The following is a 22,044-nucleotide window of genomic DNA, read 5'->3' on the forward strand; positions in this document are numbered from 1 at the left end:
TTGTGGCAAGCCTGTGAGGTTGGATGGGTTAGTGCCACTTTACTAACAATAATGAAATAGCCATGTGGGAAGGGGCACTGATAAATTCAAGGTAAGTATTAGTTTATATTCTTTTTCTTTTCTCCCCTCCCTTCCTTCCTTGCTCCCTTCCTTCCTTCCTCCCTTCCTCCCTCCCTCCTTCCCTCCTTTTCTTTTTCCTTTCTTTCTTCCCAGTTCCTCATATTCTACATCAGTGATGTCAAACTCAAATAGAAATGAGGGTCACTAAAACCTGTATTGAGCATGCCTTGGGGCCACATGTTGACTTAGAAATCAAATATCAACATTGTCTGTGTTCTTTTGTATTTTTGTTTTATTTTGTTAATATTACCCTATAATATTTTAATCTACTCAGTTGCACTCAGAAATGAGCTTTGAGTTTGATACTTGTGATCTAGACAATGATATAATAAATCAAAGCTCTGATTTATACTCGCCAATTTCCAATTCTTTTTAAAACAAACTTATTCCATGCAAAGAATGGGTGATTGACAAAATATAAAATCAGATTTGAAATTAGCAAAATAATCAATAGGGGTCCTTTATTGTTATGGGCATGATAGAAAACAATTGAGTTTAATGAGTTTCAAATTAATTGAGTTGAGTCTAATGAGTTTAAAAGATCATCAAAGATAGTTGTTCAATAATGTTGAATGATGAAGATTTCTAGCAGGAGGAACATTTTAAGACTGAATTTTTCCCTACTGATAAGATGCTTTTTAAAGCTGAGTACCTTTCTGTCAATTGTATGAGGGTAAAGACTCGGACTACTGCAAAATGTCATTTGAGAAAACCTGGTGGATCTCATATTTTCATCTAGATATTCTTGACAGAGATTTTATAGGGAGGGAAAAGTAAGCGTGTGTAAATGTGCAAGATGGAAGTTGTTGATAATTTTTAAAAATCTGATAAAGGTAATATTAGGGGAACATATCTCAAGTTACTTTTTTCATTTAAAATTGACATTTACCTCCAGCACTTTTAATTCTTTAACCGAATCTTGTTCAACTTGTAAAAATATTTGCTCTTCTTCTTTTATTTCTTCAGAAAGTTTCTTTATCTTTTCTTCATGTTTAATGATTTTGTCATCATAATTAGCACTCTAGTTATTGAAAAAAAGAAATCTATAATTCTTTTTAATAATTGTTTTCATTATTTAAAAAAATATTTTATATATTTATTTTTCCAACTACAAGCAAAGATAGTTTTCAACAATCATTTTTTGTAAGGTTTTGAGTTTACCTAACCTTCCTTTCCTCCTCTCCTGACAGAAAGCAACCCAATATAGGTTATACTTTATAACCATATTAAACAGGTAGAAAACTTTTCCAAAGTCACTCACATGTGTTTCCTGAAATGAACTTCATCTTTCTATTATCAATAATCAATCAAGCATTTATTAAGCACTTATTTATATATTAAGCCCTTTGTTGTGGGCTAAGGATACAAAGACAAACATAAAATATTCCTTGCACTTAAGCAACTTACTTTACATATAAGTACATAAAATCTACATAAAATTTGTGCTAAATGATTCTTTTTGGTGGATACAAAAGGTAGGAAGCACTACAAGCTGGACAATAAGGAAGGTTATCACATGAAGGATATGATATTTTGAGATAAACTTTTAGAGGAACTAGGAATTCTCAGAGGTGGAGATGAGGAGGGAACACTTTCCAGATCTGAGCAAGAACAGTCTTTTCAAAGGCATAGAGATGGGAATTGTAACATCTTGTTTGAATGGACTAACAAAAAGAAGAGAGCCTCAGTTAAGGGCATTGTTCTGGATTCCTCTGCCTTTGGATCTGCCTCTTTCCAAGTTTCCATTTTTCCTTTTTCCTATGACCTGAGTGGGTCCATTGAAACTGGACTTACTGGTCTCTGTAGTTTTCTATGCAAAAGAGATTAGCAAATAATGGACTTAAAGGTAAATTGGAAGCATTAAGGACTTTAAATGCTAAAAGAAGAGATTATAATGATCCTAGAGTTAATGGTGAGTCCATAGAGCACATTGAGAAGAGGAATGATATGGTTTAACCTGTGTTTCATTATGATCTTATTGGATGAAGGACAGATAAAAGGAGAGAGTAGAAGAAAGGCAAATAGAAAATTTTCACAACAATTCTAGAATGAAATCTATACTAGGGTGGTGGTCATGTGAATGGAGAGAGAGGTGTCAAGGCAATAGAGTCAAAATGGCCTGATGACTGACAAATATAAAGTTTTATTTGAAATTAGCAAAAAAAAACCTCACTAAATATTTCACATTTGATTCTCTGGAGCCAGTAGGAGCCTGCTCCAATCAGCTCAAAGATAGAACTGAACATGAAACTGTCAAAAATTATTTTGGATGTGGATTAAGGTAGTGAGAGGCATCAAATGTGAACCTGGGTGAATGAAAGGATGGTGTTACTTTCAACAGAAATAAGGATATTCAGAAATTCAGTAAACCATCCACGGTGTGCTTACAGCAAATCCCTCATTTCTATTATACATGTACTCTGCAATCATAGGTAGTTTTTCTTCTAATATGATTGTTTACAGAGAGAGGTAGCAAGAGTACTGCACTTGGGTAAGGAAGACCCAAGTTCAAAACCTGTCTCAGATACTTACTGTGTTGGCCCAAGGAAAGTAATTTAAACTCTTATTTCCCTTAGTTTCATCATCTGTAGAATGGGGGTGCTAATAATAGTACCTAACTCCCATAATTATTGTGAGGATAAAATGAAGTAAGATCTGTAAAGCATTTTTTTAGGTTTTTTGCAAGGCAAATGGAGTTAAGTGGTTTGCCCAAGGTCACACAGCTAGGTAATTATTAAGTGTCTGAGGTTGGATTTGAACTCAGGTACTCCAGACTCCAGGGCTGGTGCTCTATCCACTGCACCACCTAGCTGCACGGTAAAGCATTTTGTAAACATAAATATACCATATAAATGCTAGTTACTATTTCTGTGATTATTGCTATAAAATAGACTTTTGGCACCATGCAGAGAACCCAGATAAATCATTTTCCTCCTCAGATTCTTAAAGATATTTTCTTTTGGAGATTGTGCCTGCTGAAAATCCCAAATGATTTTCCAATCAAGTGTTTGGAGGATATGTGAATATACAACTACAATCTTGAGCCAGTTCTTTATCCTTTTGTAAACTTCCTTTGTGAAGATACAATAGACAATTTTCTTAAGAAAATAAAATTATGTACTCTTAAGCAGATTAATAGGAAAATACAATTTTAAAAAGCTAATAAATAGCTATCATACTTGTTTAACTGGTCAACAAGGAATTTTTCTTAAAAAAGATGTCTGATTCTCTTAAAATTTCCACTTATTTTTTAAAGCTCCCCCACCTCTTTAGTTATTTCGATTTGTATTTTTTCAACATATTCGACTTTTTGGGAGATTTCTTCAATTTTTTCTTCTTCTGTTTTCATCCAGTTCTCGTGCTGTTTTTGAATGTCAACTGTTTTCCATTGATTTACAGCACTGGAAGTGAGCACATAAAGAATGATGATTAAGTGGACACTTTTGTGTTAAAAGAAAAAATGCAAAGCAAGAGGATAATTGTTTAATGGTCCTCACAGCACTACAATTTTATGAAAATAAGTAGTACAAAATGTTAAGTGAGAAGAACTTCTTAACTTTTCTTTTTTCTTTTTTAAATTTATTTATTTTTTATTAAAGATATTATTTGAGTTTTACAATTTCCCCCCATTTTACTTCCCTCCCCCCACCCCCCCAAGGAAAGCACTCTGTCAGTTTTTACTTTGTTTCCATGTTGTACGTTGATCCAAATTGAGTGTGATGAGAGAGAAATCATATACTTAAGGAAGAGACAAGAAGTCTAAGAAGTAACAAGATCAAACAATAAGTTATCTGTTTTTCCCCTAAATTAAAGGGAATGGTCCTTGAACTGTGTTCAAACTCCACGGCTCTTTATCTGGATACAGATGGCACTCTGCTTTGCAGACAGCCCAAAATTCTCCTTAATTTTTCATTTAATTTCTTATACCAACTTGTTAAATTGAAACTGAGATGAGGAAAGTCACTATGTATAATGGATAACTGCAAGGAGTGGGAAATATGCAGTATGCGATACTTTGATTTTTTTTTTTTTGCTAAGTCTTTATTTTGTGACCTGGAAGTCCGTCTTGTGAGCATTTTTAATTGATATGAAAACTTACTAGTTGACTTGCTGACTACCCCTTTCCTTCCTCCTCTTACCAATGCATTATGAATTCTGATAACCTACCCTGTTTCTTAGCATAATTCTATCATTTTTGAGATGACCAAGAAGTCCCATGAAGAATTATAACCCCCCCACTCAAATCCTTAATCAATCATTACTAATCCCTTCATAGAAGGAGAGCTATCTGTCTAGTTTTTAATATTAAGAATACTAAGGTTTTTTTTTACACATTTTTCATAAACCATCCTGTCAGAGGGACCAAGTTGGTTTAACTCTAGTTTTTAATATTAAGAAAATGTTATTTGTGCCTGTCTTATGTTTTCTGAGTGTTCTTGACAGCACTGGCCCTAATCAGATATAAATTATTGCTCTTACGTTCAATATAATTCCACTGTTAAAAGTAAATTTGCCAAGATAAAAGCAACTTCAGCTCCTCCCCATCCCCCATAAAGTTTCTAACCTTTACCTTACCTCAATCACATAAAGGAGGTAGGATTTCCCCTTTTCCCAAAATTTTTCTGACTTTTCTTTGCCCAGGAAGTAGGCAAAATTATAAGTCTGGGTTAAACTCTCCAGCTTCTAATGGCTGTTTTCTTCTCTCTCTCTCTCTCTCTCTCTCCCTCAAGCATTAGACCTTTACTATTCACCCTGCCCTCAAGTTGCTTACAAGATGCTTACTGACTGTCCAGGAAAAATAGTTTTAATCGGTGAACTTTGCAGGCTTGTGAAATAAAAAAAATCTTGAGCTTCTTTACCTCCAGGGCCAGGTGAGTTTTCCACTAGAAGAGTTCTCATTTTATGGCAGCCACACTAATTTATCCCACATCATTTTGGCAACTAGGAAGGACATGAATCTGACCATGCGCTTGTTCAGACTTCTAGGAGATGAGAGACCCCTGAACCATGCTTATCTTTTCCAGATCTGACCAGATTGGATCTTTAGGCAAACTTTCTTACTTTGCCCTTCTCTCTTCCTCCCGAAAAAATTGTGAGGAAGAGGTGTGTGTGCTGTGTGAGTTTGTGTGTGTGTCTGGGGTAACTAGAGTCAATAACCATGATGCTTTTATTGCAGCACCCCCTGAGTTTTTTGCTTGGTTCCTGCTAAGGAACCTGCTGTGAATAAGCACCCCTAGTTTTGTGGGGGGGTGACCAATTTTGCCTGGACCCTTGAAGGACAAGCATAATTTATTGATTTTAGGGATGAATAAAGACACCCCAGTTTTGTGCAGCTCTTGCTCTTACCCTCAAGGAGTCACTGTGTATTCAGTGACAAGGTTTTCTAGCTAAAATTCCAGTTGATATTTGATCCCTTGGGAGACTAACAGACTTTACACAGTAAACTTGGGAGAACTTTTATAAATCTGGATCATTTTAAGGAATTGGCTTGGTTTGTAGTCTCTCCCCCCTCACTTCTGGAGTGACAATAGCTTATCTATGGCATTCGTAATTTATTTAGACAGCTGTGTCTGTGTTTTCTTTATGATCACTCCCTGGAACAGACATCCAAATACATAAGGGAACATGCCTTTTATGTCTCTGTATGCCCTTTATAGGAAATTACAATAATCATGTCAGGTGCTCTTTAATCAAGTATAGTAGTGAGCCATTGGATCACCATCCTCTAAATCCTTGTCAAGCGGCAAGTATTTAGTCTTGGCTTTTTTTTTTTAAGAATTGTAACATCAGGATATGACTATAACATCAAGTTCCTTAAGGAAAGAGTTATCAGTATTATCATGGTGATGACATTTGGTCTATTTTAAAATTTCTTTTAAAAAGTGATCCATTCTTCAGCTAGAGGTTTTTGTTCATTATAAACATGGCTAAAGCTAAAACAGAAAAATTTATTGCAAATAAGTTATTCCACATCGCCTTGAAAGCATGAGCATCTTCTCTCCTCAGCTGATGCCCAAGGTTCAGCCTTTCCTTCCCACAGCTATTCTCTCCCTCCAGCTTCTCAAGGTACTGTTCTCCTTCGTCCCCTTCCCTATCCCTTCTATAGATTTTGCTGTCTGCACTTCCAACCTCTGAATCTCGCTTATATTTACCATCAACTGTGGTTGTGCTGCTGTTGGAGTCACCTTTTCCTCTCAGAATCCAACTGACCCTCTGGACTACTCTTACTTCCCTTTAGTTCAAGAGCTTCTAAACAATGTTGACTGAGTTTCCTGGTAACTGCACCTCCCCAGACAGGACAGAACAGGTAGACTTGTTGCCACCCTTTCAGTCTTTTCTAGAGAAAGTAAGGGTTGGGCCACTGCCCCAAGATGTGGTAGGAAAGCTACTTCCTTTTAGATCCCAAAGTTGCTGACCAGAGCTGGGACTAGGACTTTTTGTAACTGTACATTAAGAGGGCAAGACTTCATGCCTTCTCTGAAGAGAGCGAGGGTTTAGTTTAGAACCTAAAGACTCAGTTACAGTCCAGGTGAAAGAGGAGATGCTGTTGGGAGCCAGCACCTAGAGACTACTGGTGGGAAGTGTGGCCTCTGACTCAAGAGATCTCCCTGGAAAAATATGTTGAATCCCATTGGGGAAGGGTTTTAAGGAGGGAAGATAAAAATGGTGAGGAAGAGAACTGGGAACTGATTTTGATAGGAAGAGACCCTGTGCTTAGCTAACTGGGGGGGGGGAGGTGAGTTTTCATTCAAGGAATTAATTTAGTAGGCTACTTAAAGATGATGATGATGATGATGATGTTTGTCCTTCATTTTTGAAGAAGACCATGACATCAGGGAGGTGATGCCATGACAAGCACGTGAACTGGATTTGAGTGAGGGGATGCTGTGCTAAGTTACTAGCCTCACTTTCTGCTCCAAAACCATCTGGGTCCAGTGGCCAGATAAGGATCAGGATGACTAGAGGTGGTTTTGGATTCCAGACATTCAGAGCTAGTCTAGTGTCTGAAACCAGATTCAAACTCCCATCCTGTCGACTCCAAGGCCAGTGCTCTATCCACTGAGCCATCACTTAATGATGGTTGTTTGGTAGAGGCATGGTCCTAAGAGTCAATCTGGAACTTTTCCAAGACTGGAAAAGGTCCTATTTCTTGAGGGAATTGATATATCATTACACTGATAGCATAAGATTGACTAAACCAGATGAGGTCATGGTGGCAGAGGTTGTAGATTAGATAATGGCCCAGATGAGAAATGAAAGATGATAGATCAGTCCTATGAAACCTTAAACCTGCTCAGTTGGATTTTAGACCACTCCTCTATATTCCCCATTGGGTAGGAATTGATGAATGAATGAATGAAAAGGCATTTTTTCACACTTACTATGTGTGTACTGTCACTGGGGATATAATAGAAAGCAAGACAATTCCCACCTTTAAGAAACTCAAATTAAAATAGAGAATGACAATACATATTATCCAGATGATTCTGGAGGTGACCTCAAGCAACTGAACGATGTTCACCAGCACAGCAGGTACTGGTAGTAGTCACCAATAGCTGCAGAAAAGATCCTTGCATTAACACAAAAGATTTCCCAATGATATTCAACAACGAACCACATCTTCACAATTTTTTTTTCACACAAAACCAACCCTCAAACTATAAGATATAGAGAATATAAGATCCCTTTGGTCTTATTGTAAATTGATTATGTCAGCACTTACTTGACAGAAAAAAAATGTGACCATCCAGCCTCTGTTGCACAAAATGTCTTTCATTCATTTAAGATAATTCCAGGTTTGTAAAGAAATATTAACAATAAAAATAAATAACTCTAAACAATGACTCTGTCATTTAAAACAGATTAGATATAATAAAGGGATATATATCTCACCAAAGCAATTGGGCTTCTTCTTTGTCTTCTACTCTCAATCCTTTTAAATTTCTCCCCAATTTCTTCTACTAGATAATTCGAATTACTTCATTTTCAGTTCTCTTAACATATGGATATTTTATTCTATGTACAATCTAGGTTTTCTTAAAATACAGCTTGTAGAACTGAACACAATTCTCTACTTGTGATATACAAAGAACCTATCAAAGCCTTTATTCTTTCAATATGATTAAGAAGATAACCTTTTTGACTGCCAGATTATAAAATGAACACATATTGAATTTACAGTTTAATAAGACCCCCAGATCTTTTCATAAGAACTATTGTCATTAGGACTTCTTTATTTTATACATGTATAGTTTTTGTATTGTAGGACCTTACATTTATCCCAGTTCAATTCCATCTTCTTAGAACTGCTCCATTTTTATCTTTCTGAGATCTTTTTGAACTCAAATTCTGTAAACAAATAGTTTAGCTAAAACTTCTAGCTTTGTATTATCTCCAAATTTGAGAAGCATGCCACTATGTTCTTCAATAAGTCACTGATAAACATATTGGAAAAAAAAACAGCACCAAAGAATAATCTCTCAGGCACCACATGAGACTCCTTTCTCTAGAGTTAATTCATATTAATATAATTTATAATGATAGAAGAGCAACATTCCATAAATGTATACATTTTAATAAACTACTTATTAGTATTCTTTATTCATCCACTATACATCTGATCATCTCAATTCTTTTACGTGGAGACAAAAAAGGTTTAGAGATAAACAGAATTTCTGTGAAGTTGGTCTTTTTGAATTCTAGTAATCAATAAGTGACTCTGTTTTTCTCCCTCATGAATATACAAATTACTATGTCTTCATTAAGAATTTCTAAGTTACCTTTTGCAAAGTGAATTTTAAAAATAAATTTACCTTTTTTGACTTCCGTTCATCCACTTTTCTTTCTGAAATTCTATTTGTCTATTATGAGATTCTGTGTTTTTTCTGAAATGAAATAAAATATTATGAGTTTAATAACAATACATATTGGATTCATGCACAATAGAAAATACATACTTGCCCTGGAGAAATCTCTTTTCTAGTTAGGATATAGAATACAAACTAAAAAAAAAAACAAGTAAAGAATTTGTTGATAATCCAATACAATGATAATTAGAATTAGAATTATATTAAATTAGAATTACTCATTCAAGAGATGTAGGTCTTGGGTCTCCCCTTCAAAATTAGCTTTTGATCTCACTTTGTATATATTTCATACATTCACTTATCTGTTTACATGTCTCTCATGTGGAATATATAAATTCCTTAAGAATAACTTTTGTCTTTGTTTTCTCAAAGTCAACCCAATGCATGACATGTAATAGATGTTCAATCAATACTTATGAATTGAATGATTCAATAAAGTGCAAAGTACATATAGCAACACTATAGAGTGACAAGTGTCCAGAGGAATAGATTCAGATGTGGCCTTTATGAAAGTTTTCCCAGGAATGCATTTTAAGTAGGTTGATATAAGTGCTAAGAAACAAAGAATATATATCGTGTAGAGAAATATAGTATGTAAAGATAAAGAGACAAAATGAAGTAAGTCATATGAGACTTAAAATTATCCAAGTAAGATGCTAATGAACAATGAAATTAGGGGAATTAGAATGAACAAATTATTGGAGGACCTTGAATTCTGGGGCAAGTTTATATTTGACACCTAAGAAAATAGAGAATTAATAAAGATTCTTGAAATTAGGTAGAAACATTTTTAAAATGAAAGATTTGACACCAACAAAGATGGAAAAAAATAGAGGGGAAAGAATATGGTTTAATTTCCCCAACTTCTCTAACAAAGATCTAGACTAAGTAGTGTTTGGAAGCTCTAAGTAGAAACCACAGTGGGGAATTATTCAGCATGAGAAAAGGCTAAGACAATTTTGATGTCTTGCCCTTGTGAGATGCACCATCAAGGGAGGCATCAGAATGTGAGTAATAGTGGAATAGGAGATAAGAAAGACTGAATGACTAAGATCTCAGGAGAAAGAAAACTCATATTAAAAACCCTGAGCACAAGGTTAAGCCTCAGTTTTCTCCTTTCTCACCTAGTTGCCAAAATAGTTTTCCTAAAGTACACTCCCTCTATCAAACTCTAATGACTCCCTATTGCCTTTTGATTGAATATAAAATTTTCTGTTTTGTTTTCCTTTGCAACCTGATCCCAACTTCACTTTCTTTTCTTGTTATAAATTACTTTGTGTTCTCACAAGCTATGATCCACTCAAGCCATCCTCCTTTTTCTTTATATAGGATACTTTATTTCACATTCTGATCTTTTCACTGACTTTCTCTCATTCCTAGAATGCACTCCCATCTCATTTCATTTTATTCATTCATTCTTGTTTCTTTTAAACTATGCCACACCTATGTGAATCATTTCCTAATCCTTCCACCTGGTAATACTCTCCTCACTCCCCAATCCTACAGATTTTATGTATTTATATAATGTTTATTTATGTCAAATATATTTATATAATTTATATAATGTTTATTTATGTAATATTTATATAACGTTTATTTTGTTATTTTTTTTTAGATTTTTTTCCAAGGCAATGGGGTTAAGTGGCTTGCCCAAGGCCACATGGCTAGGTAATTATTAAGTGTCTGAGGTCGGATTTGAACTCAGGTACTCCTGACTCCAAGGCCAGTGCTCTATCCACTGCGCCACCTAGTCGCCCCTATATAATGTTTATTTGTATATATGTATATTTACATACATTCCTCCTAGTTGAATGTAAACTCCTTGAGGGGAGTGGACATTTTGTTTGTTGTCAAATCCTCATCCTCTCAATAAAGTAGTGAATGGAGAGTCAGATTTGAACCCAGGAAGACTGGAGTTCAAATCTGACCTCTCTCATTTATTGGCTCTTTAATCTCCAGCAGACCACTCAATTTGTCATTACTCTAACACATTACAGAGAATGTGTCAACTTGCAGTAGAAGGAGGAGCTTTTTCACCTGGGAGTTTGCTACATCAGTAAAATCATGAGTCCAGTCTCTATGTCTGTCCTTATCCTATCTCCAGTCTTTAGCATAGTGCCTCATACAATTGATAAATAAATGCATACTGACTGATTTCCTATATCCAATCAGTCATCAGGTGCTAATAATCTACTTTTTGAGATATCTCTCATATCAATCCTTCTCCCCCTGCCACCATCCTAGACCCAATCCACCATAGTTTATGTGTGAATTATTACAATAGTCTTCCAAGTTAGTCACTTTGCTCCCCTGGACTGATGATTTCACCCTTCGAAAAGTGGGTCACCCAAAATCATGTGTGGAAATCAGAAAATTCATTCCAGAGACTATACCTTTTTAGAACAGAACCAGATATTAACAATGCAAGAAATTTGCAAAGGAAGTGGAAATGATTAATGTACTAAAAAAAAGAACTTGACTCCATAGATTGTAACCTGGTAGTGTTTCAAAGAGTACACAGATACATTCTTGAAAAATGTGAGTAAATAATTTTTCTGTAATTTGAATCAAATAATTTCCAAAGGTTTGGCATTTAAATGAAAACTAAATTCCAGTTGTTCAATGAAGACTTTTGAAAACCTGTGATCATAAATCTGATGGGGAAAGAAAACATTTGTTATCTAATAATAATACCAATGTTTAGCATTTATTTATACATCACTTTAAGGTCTACAAAGCACTTTATAAATATTATTTTATTTAATCTTCAAGATAACTTTGGGAGATAAGTACTATTTGTTGTTGTTGTTGTTGTTCACATTTCAATTGTGCTTGACTCTTTATGACACCATTTAAGGTTTTCTTAACAAAGCTACTGGAATGATTTGCCATTTTCTTCTCCAGTTCATTTGGCAGATGAGGAAACTGAGGCAAACAGAGTTAAGTGACTTGCCCAGGGTCACACACAGTTAGGAAGTATCTGAAATCAAATTTGAACTCAGCAAGATGAGTTTTCTTGGATTCAGGCTTTGTGCTCTGTACTATAGTGCCATCTAGTTCTCCTAAAACTGCTATTATTTTCCCCATTTTACAGATGGAAAAATTGTGACCTATAAATGTCTTAGGTTGGATTTGAATTCAAATCTTTCTGAGTACAGGTCTAATACTAACATTGCATCTCTTTGCAATCATCTCAAGTGTCAGAGAAAGCACATATCTTATTTTAGGGAGGCTGCATGATGGTGATGTGTAACTGAAACCTGGTGACATGAGAACAGGGAATTGAACCACAGAAATGGTGGGGCAGAAGTCAATCATATGGTAATATCCAGGTAATGAAACTATAATGCGCACTGTCCATGAAGCCTTATGCTTCTGTGTTTCCATAGAGGTTTGCATTTTAATGAATATTCGAATAGCAAGGGTAACAAAAAAACTCGAATAAATTATTTATAACTGTGTCCCTTAAGTGGCTAAATAGAAAAACTTGCTTTCCTACAAGTCTTTGGGACCTTTGGGACATCCTGTTGTTGTGAGGATAGAATGAGACTGTCAGTCACTTAGAACAATACCTGGCCTGGCTTATAGTAAGAACTATTTAAAAGTTGGCTATTATCATTATCATCCATTTAAAAATGAACAAGGTAAAACAAAGTCATTATGACTTATAAACTTTAAAAATGCTACATACTTATAGAGGTTCCGGAGTTTATCTATTGAATCTTGTAGGGTTTTGATGTCAGTTAGTCTTTTGGTTAAGAAGATTCTTTTCTCAGTAATAAGTTCATCTTGTTTGTCAATTCTAATCAGGAAAAAAATAAGCATGTATTTTAATGAATTAAAGTTTTCAAAAGACATTTTAACTACTCAAAAGGAGAAAAATCTCAATTACCAAAGAAGGCCAAAAAAGTGCAAAGTATTTAGTAATTCATGAAATCTGGTCAAGCAAATGAACAGAAACAGCAAACCAGAAAGCCTCTCTGATCCTTCATTGATTCTTCTGTGTTAGAGGAGACTTTTTAATAAATTCCTTTGACATTCCAAATCACAGGAAGAAAAATAAAGCAAGGGATGAAGGAAAAATGTTCATTGCTTTTCTATTTTTGGAATGACAAGCTCTTATAAGCATTATAAAATTTGAACAAGCTTTGTAAAATTAGAGTTATCCTACTTTGACTATCCCAATTTTTGCTCAAGGAGAATGGAAAATTAATATCTGTTTTAAATTAAAAACATTAAATTGCATGTAGTTAAATACAATGGTCCCCCTACCCCCCTCAGATTGTGTATGTTTATGTGTTTATGTGTGTGAATTTTCTTATTCTTCACCTCATAATTGTCAAAAGTACCTTCTTAGAGGTTGGGTGGACCTGAGGTTGCTTCTTCATTTTAAGTCAATCAAATTGCCCTCTAAAGCTTTCTTCATTTTTATTAATAACTCATAGAAGAGCTGTCTTCCATGCATTGACCTGAACTATCCTTCATCTATAATAACACTTGTATATAATACCAATTTCAAATGGTGTTCTCAGAGGCCTTTTTTTTAATTACAGGGTTCTCTCTTCACAAGGCATCTGCTTTGAGAGTTTGGTGAACAGTCATTGTAATTTTTTCCTTAAGTGAAGTTTAGAAATGAAAGTGTTGCAAGTACTAAACTTGGTTGACCTGCTCCAAGGGAGGAAAATCATATGCAATAATATAAAATCGATGACCTCAGGCATGACATGTTAGTGGAGCTAAAAATCTAACTTTTCATAGCATTATTGAAAAATGCATAGGTGAAAGCTAGAATGGATTTGCAGGAAGAACCACCAATGTCAATCTTGGGAAAAACATGCAGCTCCTGACCCCTTAAACCTGGATGAATTCTCCCCACTTGGTGGCAGCATACCCCAACTATAAATTATAAATTAAAACATACATTTGTTCAGTTGCTTTCTTTCTGAAATAAGAGTCCTTTTCTTCTTGTAGAGCAGTCGTAAGCTGTTCCATAAGAACTTTACTTTTTCCTTTAAGATTATCATTTTGTGCCATTATCTTTGATAATCTTCCAGTAGCCTGAAAAGTAACAAATTAACAGAATAGACATTTTCTTCTCTTGTTTCCTTTCCCCTCTCCCTTTTTCTTTCTTCCATCTTCCACTTTCTATCTTTCCTTCCTTCTTTCCCTTTCCCTCCCTCCCTCCTCAATCTCCACATCTTAAGCTTTTTTCACTGCTCTAGATTCTCCTCCACACTTTTTGCCTTCTAAGTGATTCTCCTTAAATTTAGATCTTCCTATACAAATGTGATACTCATCAACTAGAGGCATTTCTTTTGCCTCTAGAATGACTTACAACCCAAAAGGTCCTTTGGAAACAGAGGAAAGAGCAGATATGAAAAAAGCTTTCAAAGATTTGGTCAACTAACATTCTCACAGATTCACTGACATTGATTTTCAGTCACCCCAACAATTATTTTAAGGTTTACAGCATATTGGAAGTCATTCTTTTTTTTTTTTGACACAACAGCCCTAGTGGGAGGTAGGTCTGTTTGCTGTTAAAACTACCAGGCATAGGTCTTCTGGTGGCTTTCTTTTCTGATAAGAAGCTTCCCTTTTGCTGCCAGCTCCTGCTGCTGCTGCGGCTATTACTTCTCATATTGGACTCAGAACCTATGGACCTCTCAAACTCAGGAGATAGTCTCCAATCCCAAGCAGGTCTATAGACTTCCTACTCCTAAAATCAGAAAACAACAACAACCCACAAATGAGGCAGCTCAAATTCAGGCTTGCCTTAGAAAGACATATGCTTCAGAAACCACATGCATATCCCCAAAAATCTGTTGTGGAGGGGCTCATTATATAAGCCAAGCTTCCTCCTCCCTGACTCTGGTGAAAGAGTCCTGGACCCTCTGCAAAGGACAAGAGAGATGGAGGAATAGGTCAAGCCAATGTGGATATCTACTGACTCATAAGCTCCTCTGGCTCAGCAGTCAGAACAGAAACTCTTCTCCATCTTAAAGTGCAAGTCCCTCAGAGCTTACCAGACTTTACCAGAAACAAGGTCCCTTCAAACCTTCATGTAGTTACTTGGAACCAGGAATGGCAACTCTGAGCATGTTTCATAGGGAATACAGGGTACTTTTCTTTTAAAAGATATAGAAACTGCCCAAGACTTTCCCCCTTTCCAAGGGATGGGAGCAGAGATGGGAGAGAATATATTTATTTCTTCTCTTTCTCTAATAACATCAATTGATTGTGGCATGATTCATGCTTTATGTACTCAGCAAAGAAAGAACCATTTAGAAGCATGTTGAAAGTTTCTTTCCTATTTGTTTCCAAGGCTTACAAAATTGTTTGTATTTGTATAAAATATAATTTATTCTCACCCATGCAGAGTTTCTATTCTTTCATATTTAACATACTTCAGATGAGATAAAGATTTAATTATTTTTTCAAATTGGGATTGCTCATGACTTTTATTAGTTATCAAAAAGTTGAGTCTCCCTTATTTTAAAGTATTTCAAAGATATACCTTAGTTTTGGATAAATTTTATATCCTTCGTTGTTAAACATATTCAAATAAAAACCATTCTCCCAAAGAAACATGATGTTGATCTTCTCACCTGTCTTATGCTTTTTTGTAATTCTTCTTGGTTCAGTTTAGATGATCTTGCCATTTCTTCAAGCAAATCCATATAGTCAAGTCTAAGAATGAAAACAGGTCAAATATATATTAGTAATACAAGAAAATATCTTAAAGGAGAATAACATGCATACTTATGCATGCAAATATATGGTATCACAAACCATTTATTTACATTCCCAGTAGACAGAAATCAAAAATAGGCAATTCCATATCAATTGCAAAGTATTTTTTAAGTTATCAATTGAATTTTGGTATCAGTTAAAAGTTATGAAATAGAAATATGGATGCCAACAGTAGCCACCAGTGCCATAGAAAATAACCTGCACAAGATTTAAATAAAAGAAGAATTTGCAATAAATCTTGAGTTCAAATCTGCCTTAGACCCTTACTATGTGTTCTCAGGCAAGTCACTGAATCTCTGTTTGCCTGAATCCACCGGTAAAGGTAATGAAAAATCATTTTAGTAACTTTGCCAAAAAAATCCCATGGACAGTATGTTCCATTAGGTCATAAAGAGTTATACACAACTGAATAACACATTCATTCTTTATATAGAGTAGCTATGTGGTTTGTTAGAAAGAGGACCTGACCTGGAGACAGGAAAAGCTGAGTTCAAGTCAGACTTACTAGCTGTGTGACCCTGGGTAAGTCACTTAACCCTATTTGCCTCAATTTCCTCATTTATAAAATGAGCTGGGAAGAAAGTAGCAAATCACTCCAGTACCTTTGTCAAGAAAATCCCAAATAGAGTCACAAAGAACCAGTTACTGAAATGATTAAATAACAACAATGTATAAGATATACACAATGTATTTTAAAAAATGACCACTAAAAATTGAGATAGGTCAAGTTCACCTGACCTCAGCATTAAGAGAAGATAAGAAGGCACTGACTTCCTGGGTTGGGTTTAAGGATATTGCCTAGTGAGAATACAGTGATAAGAGGCAGCATGTTAAGTGTGGAGAACCTCTGAAACACTACAATTTTGCGTGAAATTATTGAAGCAGAATCATGTGAAGTATGTCTGGAAAGGGAAGTTGGAGCCATATTAATTAAGGTCCAACACTGTTGTAGGCTGACAAGTTTGTATTTTATAATTTATCCAAAGGGGTCTCTGCAGTTTGTTTTTTGAGTGGTATTTGTGTGTGTGTGTGTGTGTGTGTGTGTGTGTGTGTGTGAGAGAGAGACAGAGAGAGAGAGACAGAGAGAGAGAGAGAGAGAGAGACAGAGACAGAGACAGAGACATGGCTTATACAGTAAGTTATTTTGACTTCTCTGGAGGTAGGGAGACCAAGAGAAAATACCTACAATAGTCTAGGCAAGAAGTTTACCAGTGACCAAAATAATAATTTAAAATAAAACCATAGGAGGAAAGGGCACAGTAGCGAGATAGAATCAAAAGGATTTGGCAACCTAAAGGGAAGGGAAAAGGAATCAAGCAAGAGAGGAACAAGCATGATTCCAAGATAATGGCACTGGTTGACAAAGAAATTGAAGAGGTGGTCACTGACCTTCCCTTTTCGCTTCTTAACCCCTTGTAACTGGACTTCCAACCTACTATCAGTGAAGTTCACTAAGTCTACTCTAAGGAATTTCTGAATTGCTGAATCCAATGACTTTCTCAGGTTTCACTTTTCACTTCTGTTCTCCCTGGATATTCCTGACATTATTTCTTCCTGGGTCTTCACCTACCTGTCTATTCATTTTCAATATTCTTAACTAAATTATCATTCATATCTTGACTGCCTGTTACAGTGCTCAGCCCTGGCACATTTTAATATTCTCTTCATAGTCTTTGATTTGATGACCTTATCAGTACCCAAGGGTTCAATCAGCATCTTTATGCCAATAACTCACAAATCTACATACCCACAATTACATGTCTCTAAAGTTTGCAAAGCACTTTCCTCACAACCTTCTAAGGTACATAGAACAAGGGTAATTATCACTTTCCAGATGAGTAACCCAAACCTCAAGGAGATTAAGGAGCTTGTTTTTAAGCATATGACTAAGAATTATCTGAGTTAGGTTCAAAGTGAGGTCACAAGACTCCAAGTTCAAAACTATTACCATTACATGAGTTTAGATGGAATAACAGGGTGACTATTTTGTTCAACAATTTTATCAACAACTTTGATGAAGGCATAAATGACATGGCCATAAAAATTCAGTTGAAAGGATATTTGGAGCAAGAACAAGATTTTGCAAGAACGAACTGAGGTGAAAAAAATCAGAATTTATTGGAAGAGTGGACAAAATATCAGATTATTTTGAGGGGTATCTTGGTAGATTCACAGTTTCTTTACTGTGAATAATACCTTATTATCTTGAGAAATTCTTGTCTATGTCCCCATAATCTCTAATCAAGGATTTACTCAAAGGTCTTCCTCTTCTCAGGCTATAACTGTGCCACTTGGGCTGGCATGCAGTTGTCTTATTCTTGAACCATATCCTTTTTCATTCACACATGTCCTCAATAAAATTTTTTACATTATTTTTCTCATGCAAATAATTGTTGGAAGCATGTTGCTGTCTACTAATGTACACTCTGTGAATCTCCTTTGTCCTTTTATTTATGATTTTAATCTTGCTCAAGATCACGGTGTTCCACGAGCCAAAGCCTCAGAGCCACACTAGGAGAACAAAAATCTCCACTTGGGATCATTAAAATCAAAGCATAACTTCTTAATTTCATTTATTTGTTTGTTTTTTTATTTTTAAAGATTCCCCCCATCTTGCTTCCCTCCCCCCCACAGAAGGTAGTCTGTTAGTCTTTACATTGTTTCCATGGTATGTATTAATCTAAGTTGAATGTGATGAGAGAGAAATCATATCCTTAAGGAAGAAACATAAAGTATGAGATGTAGCAGAATTACATAATAACATTTTTGTTAATTAAAGGTAATAGTCTTTGGTTTTTGTTCAAACACCACAATTATTTCTCAGGATATAGATGGCATTCTCCATCACAGATACTCCAAAATTGTACCAGATTGTTGCCCTGTTGCTATGAGCAAGTTCATTAATGTGGATCATCACTCCCATGTTGTTATTAGGGTGCACAGTGTTCTTCTGGTTCTGCTCATTTCACTCAGCATCAGTTCATGCAAATCCTTCCAGGCTTCCCTGAATTCCCATCCCTTCTATTTTCCAATAGAACAATAGTGTTCCATCACATACATATACCACAGTTTATTAAACCATTTCCCCAATTGGTGGACATCCCCTCAATTTCCAATTCTTTGCCACCACAAACAGAGCTGCTATGAATATTTTTTGTGTAGGTGATGTTTTTGCCTTTTTTTCATAATCTCTTCAGGGTAGGTATAAACCTACTAGTGGTATTGCTGGATCAAAGGATATGAACGTTTTTGTTGCCTTTTGGGCATAATTCCAAATTGTTATCCAGAAAGATTGGATGAGTTCACAGCTCCACCAACAATTAGTATTAGTGTCCCAGATTTCCTACCTCCCTTCCAACATTGAGAGGTGTGAGGTGGTACCTTGGAGATGTTTTACTTTGCATTTCTCTAATAATTAGTGATTTAGAGCAATTTTTCATGAGTATGGATCGTTTTGATTTCCTCATCTGTAAATTGCCTTGGAATGGCTTGTCTTTTTTTTTTAAATTTGACTCAGTTCTCTGTATATTTTAGAAATGAGTCCTTTGTTAGAAATACTAGTAGTAAAAATTGTTTCCCAATTTACTACATTTCTTTTAATTTTGGTTATAGTGGTTTTATTTATGCAAGAGCCTTTTAATTTAATATAGTCAAAATTGTCTAGTTCATTTTTAATAGTGTTCTTTATCTCTTCCTTGGTCATAAACTGCTTCCCTTCCATAGATCTGACAGGTAAAATATTCCTTGATCTCCTAGCTTGCTTATAATACTGTTTTTATGTCTAGATCCTGTCTCCATTTTGATCTTATCTTAGTATAGGGTGTGCAGTATTGGTCTAATCCAAGTTTCTGCCATACTAACTTCCACTTTTCCCCAAAAGTTTTTATCGAAGGGAGAGTTTTTATCCCAATAGCTGAACTCTTTGGGTTTATCAAACAGCATATTACTATAATCAATTCCTACTATTGCACCTATTCTATTCCACTGATCCACCACTCTATTTCTTAGCCAATACCAGAGAGTTTTGATGACTAATTCTTTATAATATAATTTTAGATCTGGTGGGATTAAACCACCTTCTTTTACACCTTTTTCATTAAATCCCAGGAAATTCTCGACTTCTTATTTCTCCATATGAATTTGTTTACAACTTTTTCTAACTCATTAATTAATTGGAATTTTGATTCTTAGGGCACTAAACAAGTAGTTTAATTTTGGTAGAATTGTCATTTTTATTATAATTCTTGGCTTATCCATGAGCAGTTGATATTTGCCGAGTTATTTAAATCTGATTATATTTGTGTGAAAAGTGTTTTGTAATTGTTTTAAAAAAGTTTTTGAGTCTGCCTTGACAGGTAGATTCCCAGGTATTTTATATTGTCTGAAGTTACTTTGAATGGGATTTCTCTTTCTAGCTCTTTCTGCTTCATCTTGCTAGGCAAATGTAGAAATGTTGAGGATTTATGAGAGTTTATTTTATATCCTGCAACCTTTCTAATTGCTAAATATTTCTAGTAGTTTTTTTAGATGATTTTTTGGGATTCTCTAGTTATACCATCATGTCATCTGCAAAGAGTAAGAGTTTTGTCTCTTTGTTCCATATTCTAATTCCTTCAATTTCTTTTTCTTCTCTTATTGCTGAAGCTAACATTACTTTTTTTTTTAGCTTTTTTTTCTTTTTGCAAGTCAATGGGGTTAAGTGGCTTGCCCAAGGCCACACAGCTAGGTAATTATTAAGTGTCTGAGGCCAGATTTGAACTCAGGTACTCCTGACTCAAGGCTGGTGCTCTTTCCACTGCACCACCTAGCCACCCCTGAGGCTAACATTTCTAATACGACATTGAATAGTAGTGGTGATAGTGGGCATCCTTGTTTCACCCCTGATCTTATTGGGAATGCCTCTAGCCTATCCCCATTGCATATAATGCTTGTTGATGGTTTCATATAGTTACTGCTTATTATTCCAAGGAACAAGCCATTCATTCCTACATTTTCTAGTGTTTTTAGTAGGAATGGGTGCTGTATTTTGTCAAAAGCTTTTTCAGCATCTATTGATGTAATCATATGATTTATGATAGATTTGTTATTGATATAATTAATCATACTGACAGTTTTCCTAATACTGAACCAACCCTACATTCCTGGGATAAATCCTATTAGTCATAATGTATTATCCTACTGATAACTTGTAGTAGTCATTTTGCTAAGATTTTATTTAAAGTTTTTGCATCTATATTCATCAGGGAGATAGGTCTATAATTTTCTTTCTCTGTTTTAACTCTTCCTGGTTTACATATCAGCACCATATTGGTGTCATAGAAAGAGTTAGGCAGAGTTCCATCTTCACCTATTTTTCCAGAGAGTTTATATAGGATTGGAACTAGTTGTTTCTTAAATGTTTGGTAGAATTCACTTGTAAATCCATCTGGTTCTGGAGATTTTTTCTTATGGAGTTCAATAATGGCTTGTTGAATTTCTTTTTCTGAGATAGGGTTATTTAGGTATTCAATTCCCTCTTCATTTTACCTGGGCAACTTACATTTTTGTAAATATACATCCATTTCGTTTAGATTGTCAAATTTATTGGCATAGAGTTGGGCAAAATAATTCAGTATTATTACTTTAATTTCCTCCTCATTGGTAATGGCTTCACCTTTTTCATTTATGATATTAGCAGTTTGGTTTTCTTCTTTCTTTTTTTTAAAATAAAATTAACCAGAGGTTTATCAATTTTATTTTTTTTTTCATAAAAACAGCCCTTGGTTTTATTTATTAGTTCAATAGTTTTCTTGCTTTTTATTTTATTAATTTCTCCTTTAATTTTTAGACTTTCTAATTTGGTATTTAACTGGGGGATTTTTAATTTGTTCTTTCTTGATATTTTTAGTTGCATATTTAGTTCATTTATTTTCTCTTTTTCTAATTTGTTCATGTAAGCATTTAAGATATACATCTCAGTGGTATCCTGTTTCATTATTGTCATTATTTAGGATAAAATAATTCTTTCTATAATTTGTTGTTTGATCCACTCATTCTTTAAAATGAGGTTATTTAGTTTCCAATTAGTTTTAGGTATGCCCATTATTGCACATGATTTTTGTTTGCATTATGATCTGAGAAAGATGTATTCACTATTTCTGCCTTTCTGCAATTGATCATTAGGTTTTTGTGCCCTAGTACATGGTCAATTTTGTGTATATGCCATGTACTGAAGAAAAGAAAGTCTATTCCTTTCTATCCCCATTCAATTTCCTCCATAAGTCTATAATGTCTAGGTTTTCTAACAATCTATTTACCTCTCTAACTT

At 34.9% G+C, this 22,044-nt stretch overlaps 1 protein-coding gene across 1 annotated transcript in view; it reads right to left on the reverse strand.

Annotated features, from left to right (window-relative positions):
• Window positions 1-22,044, reverse strand: part of CCDC175 (coiled-coil domain containing 175) — a 105,951-nt gene that overhangs the window by 37,059 nt on the left and 46,848 nt on the right. Inside the window, exons 8-13 of the mRNA XM_074235919.1 lie at window positions 15,593-15,674; window positions 13,909-14,045; window positions 12,679-12,789; window positions 8,934-9,005; window positions 3,386-3,521; window positions 1,010-1,141 (exon numbers count right to left, since the gene is read on the reverse strand). Coding sequence (XP_074092020.1) covers window positions 1,010-1,141; window positions 3,386-3,521; window positions 8,934-9,005; window positions 12,679-12,789; window positions 13,909-14,045; window positions 15,593-15,674 — 670 coding nt within the window. The remainder of the gene's footprint in view (window positions 1-1,009; window positions 1,142-3,385; window positions 3,522-8,933; window positions 9,006-12,678; window positions 12,790-13,908; window positions 14,046-15,592; window positions 15,675-22,044) is intronic.

Source organism: Macrotis lagotis, chromosome 4, assembly GCF_037893015.1.
Source record: "Macrotis lagotis isolate mMagLag1 chromosome 4, bilby.v1.9.chrom.fasta, whole genome shotgun sequence".
In the NCBI taxonomy this organism is placed as follows: domain Eukaryota; kingdom Metazoa; phylum Chordata; class Mammalia; order Peramelemorphia; family Peramelidae; genus Macrotis; species Macrotis lagotis.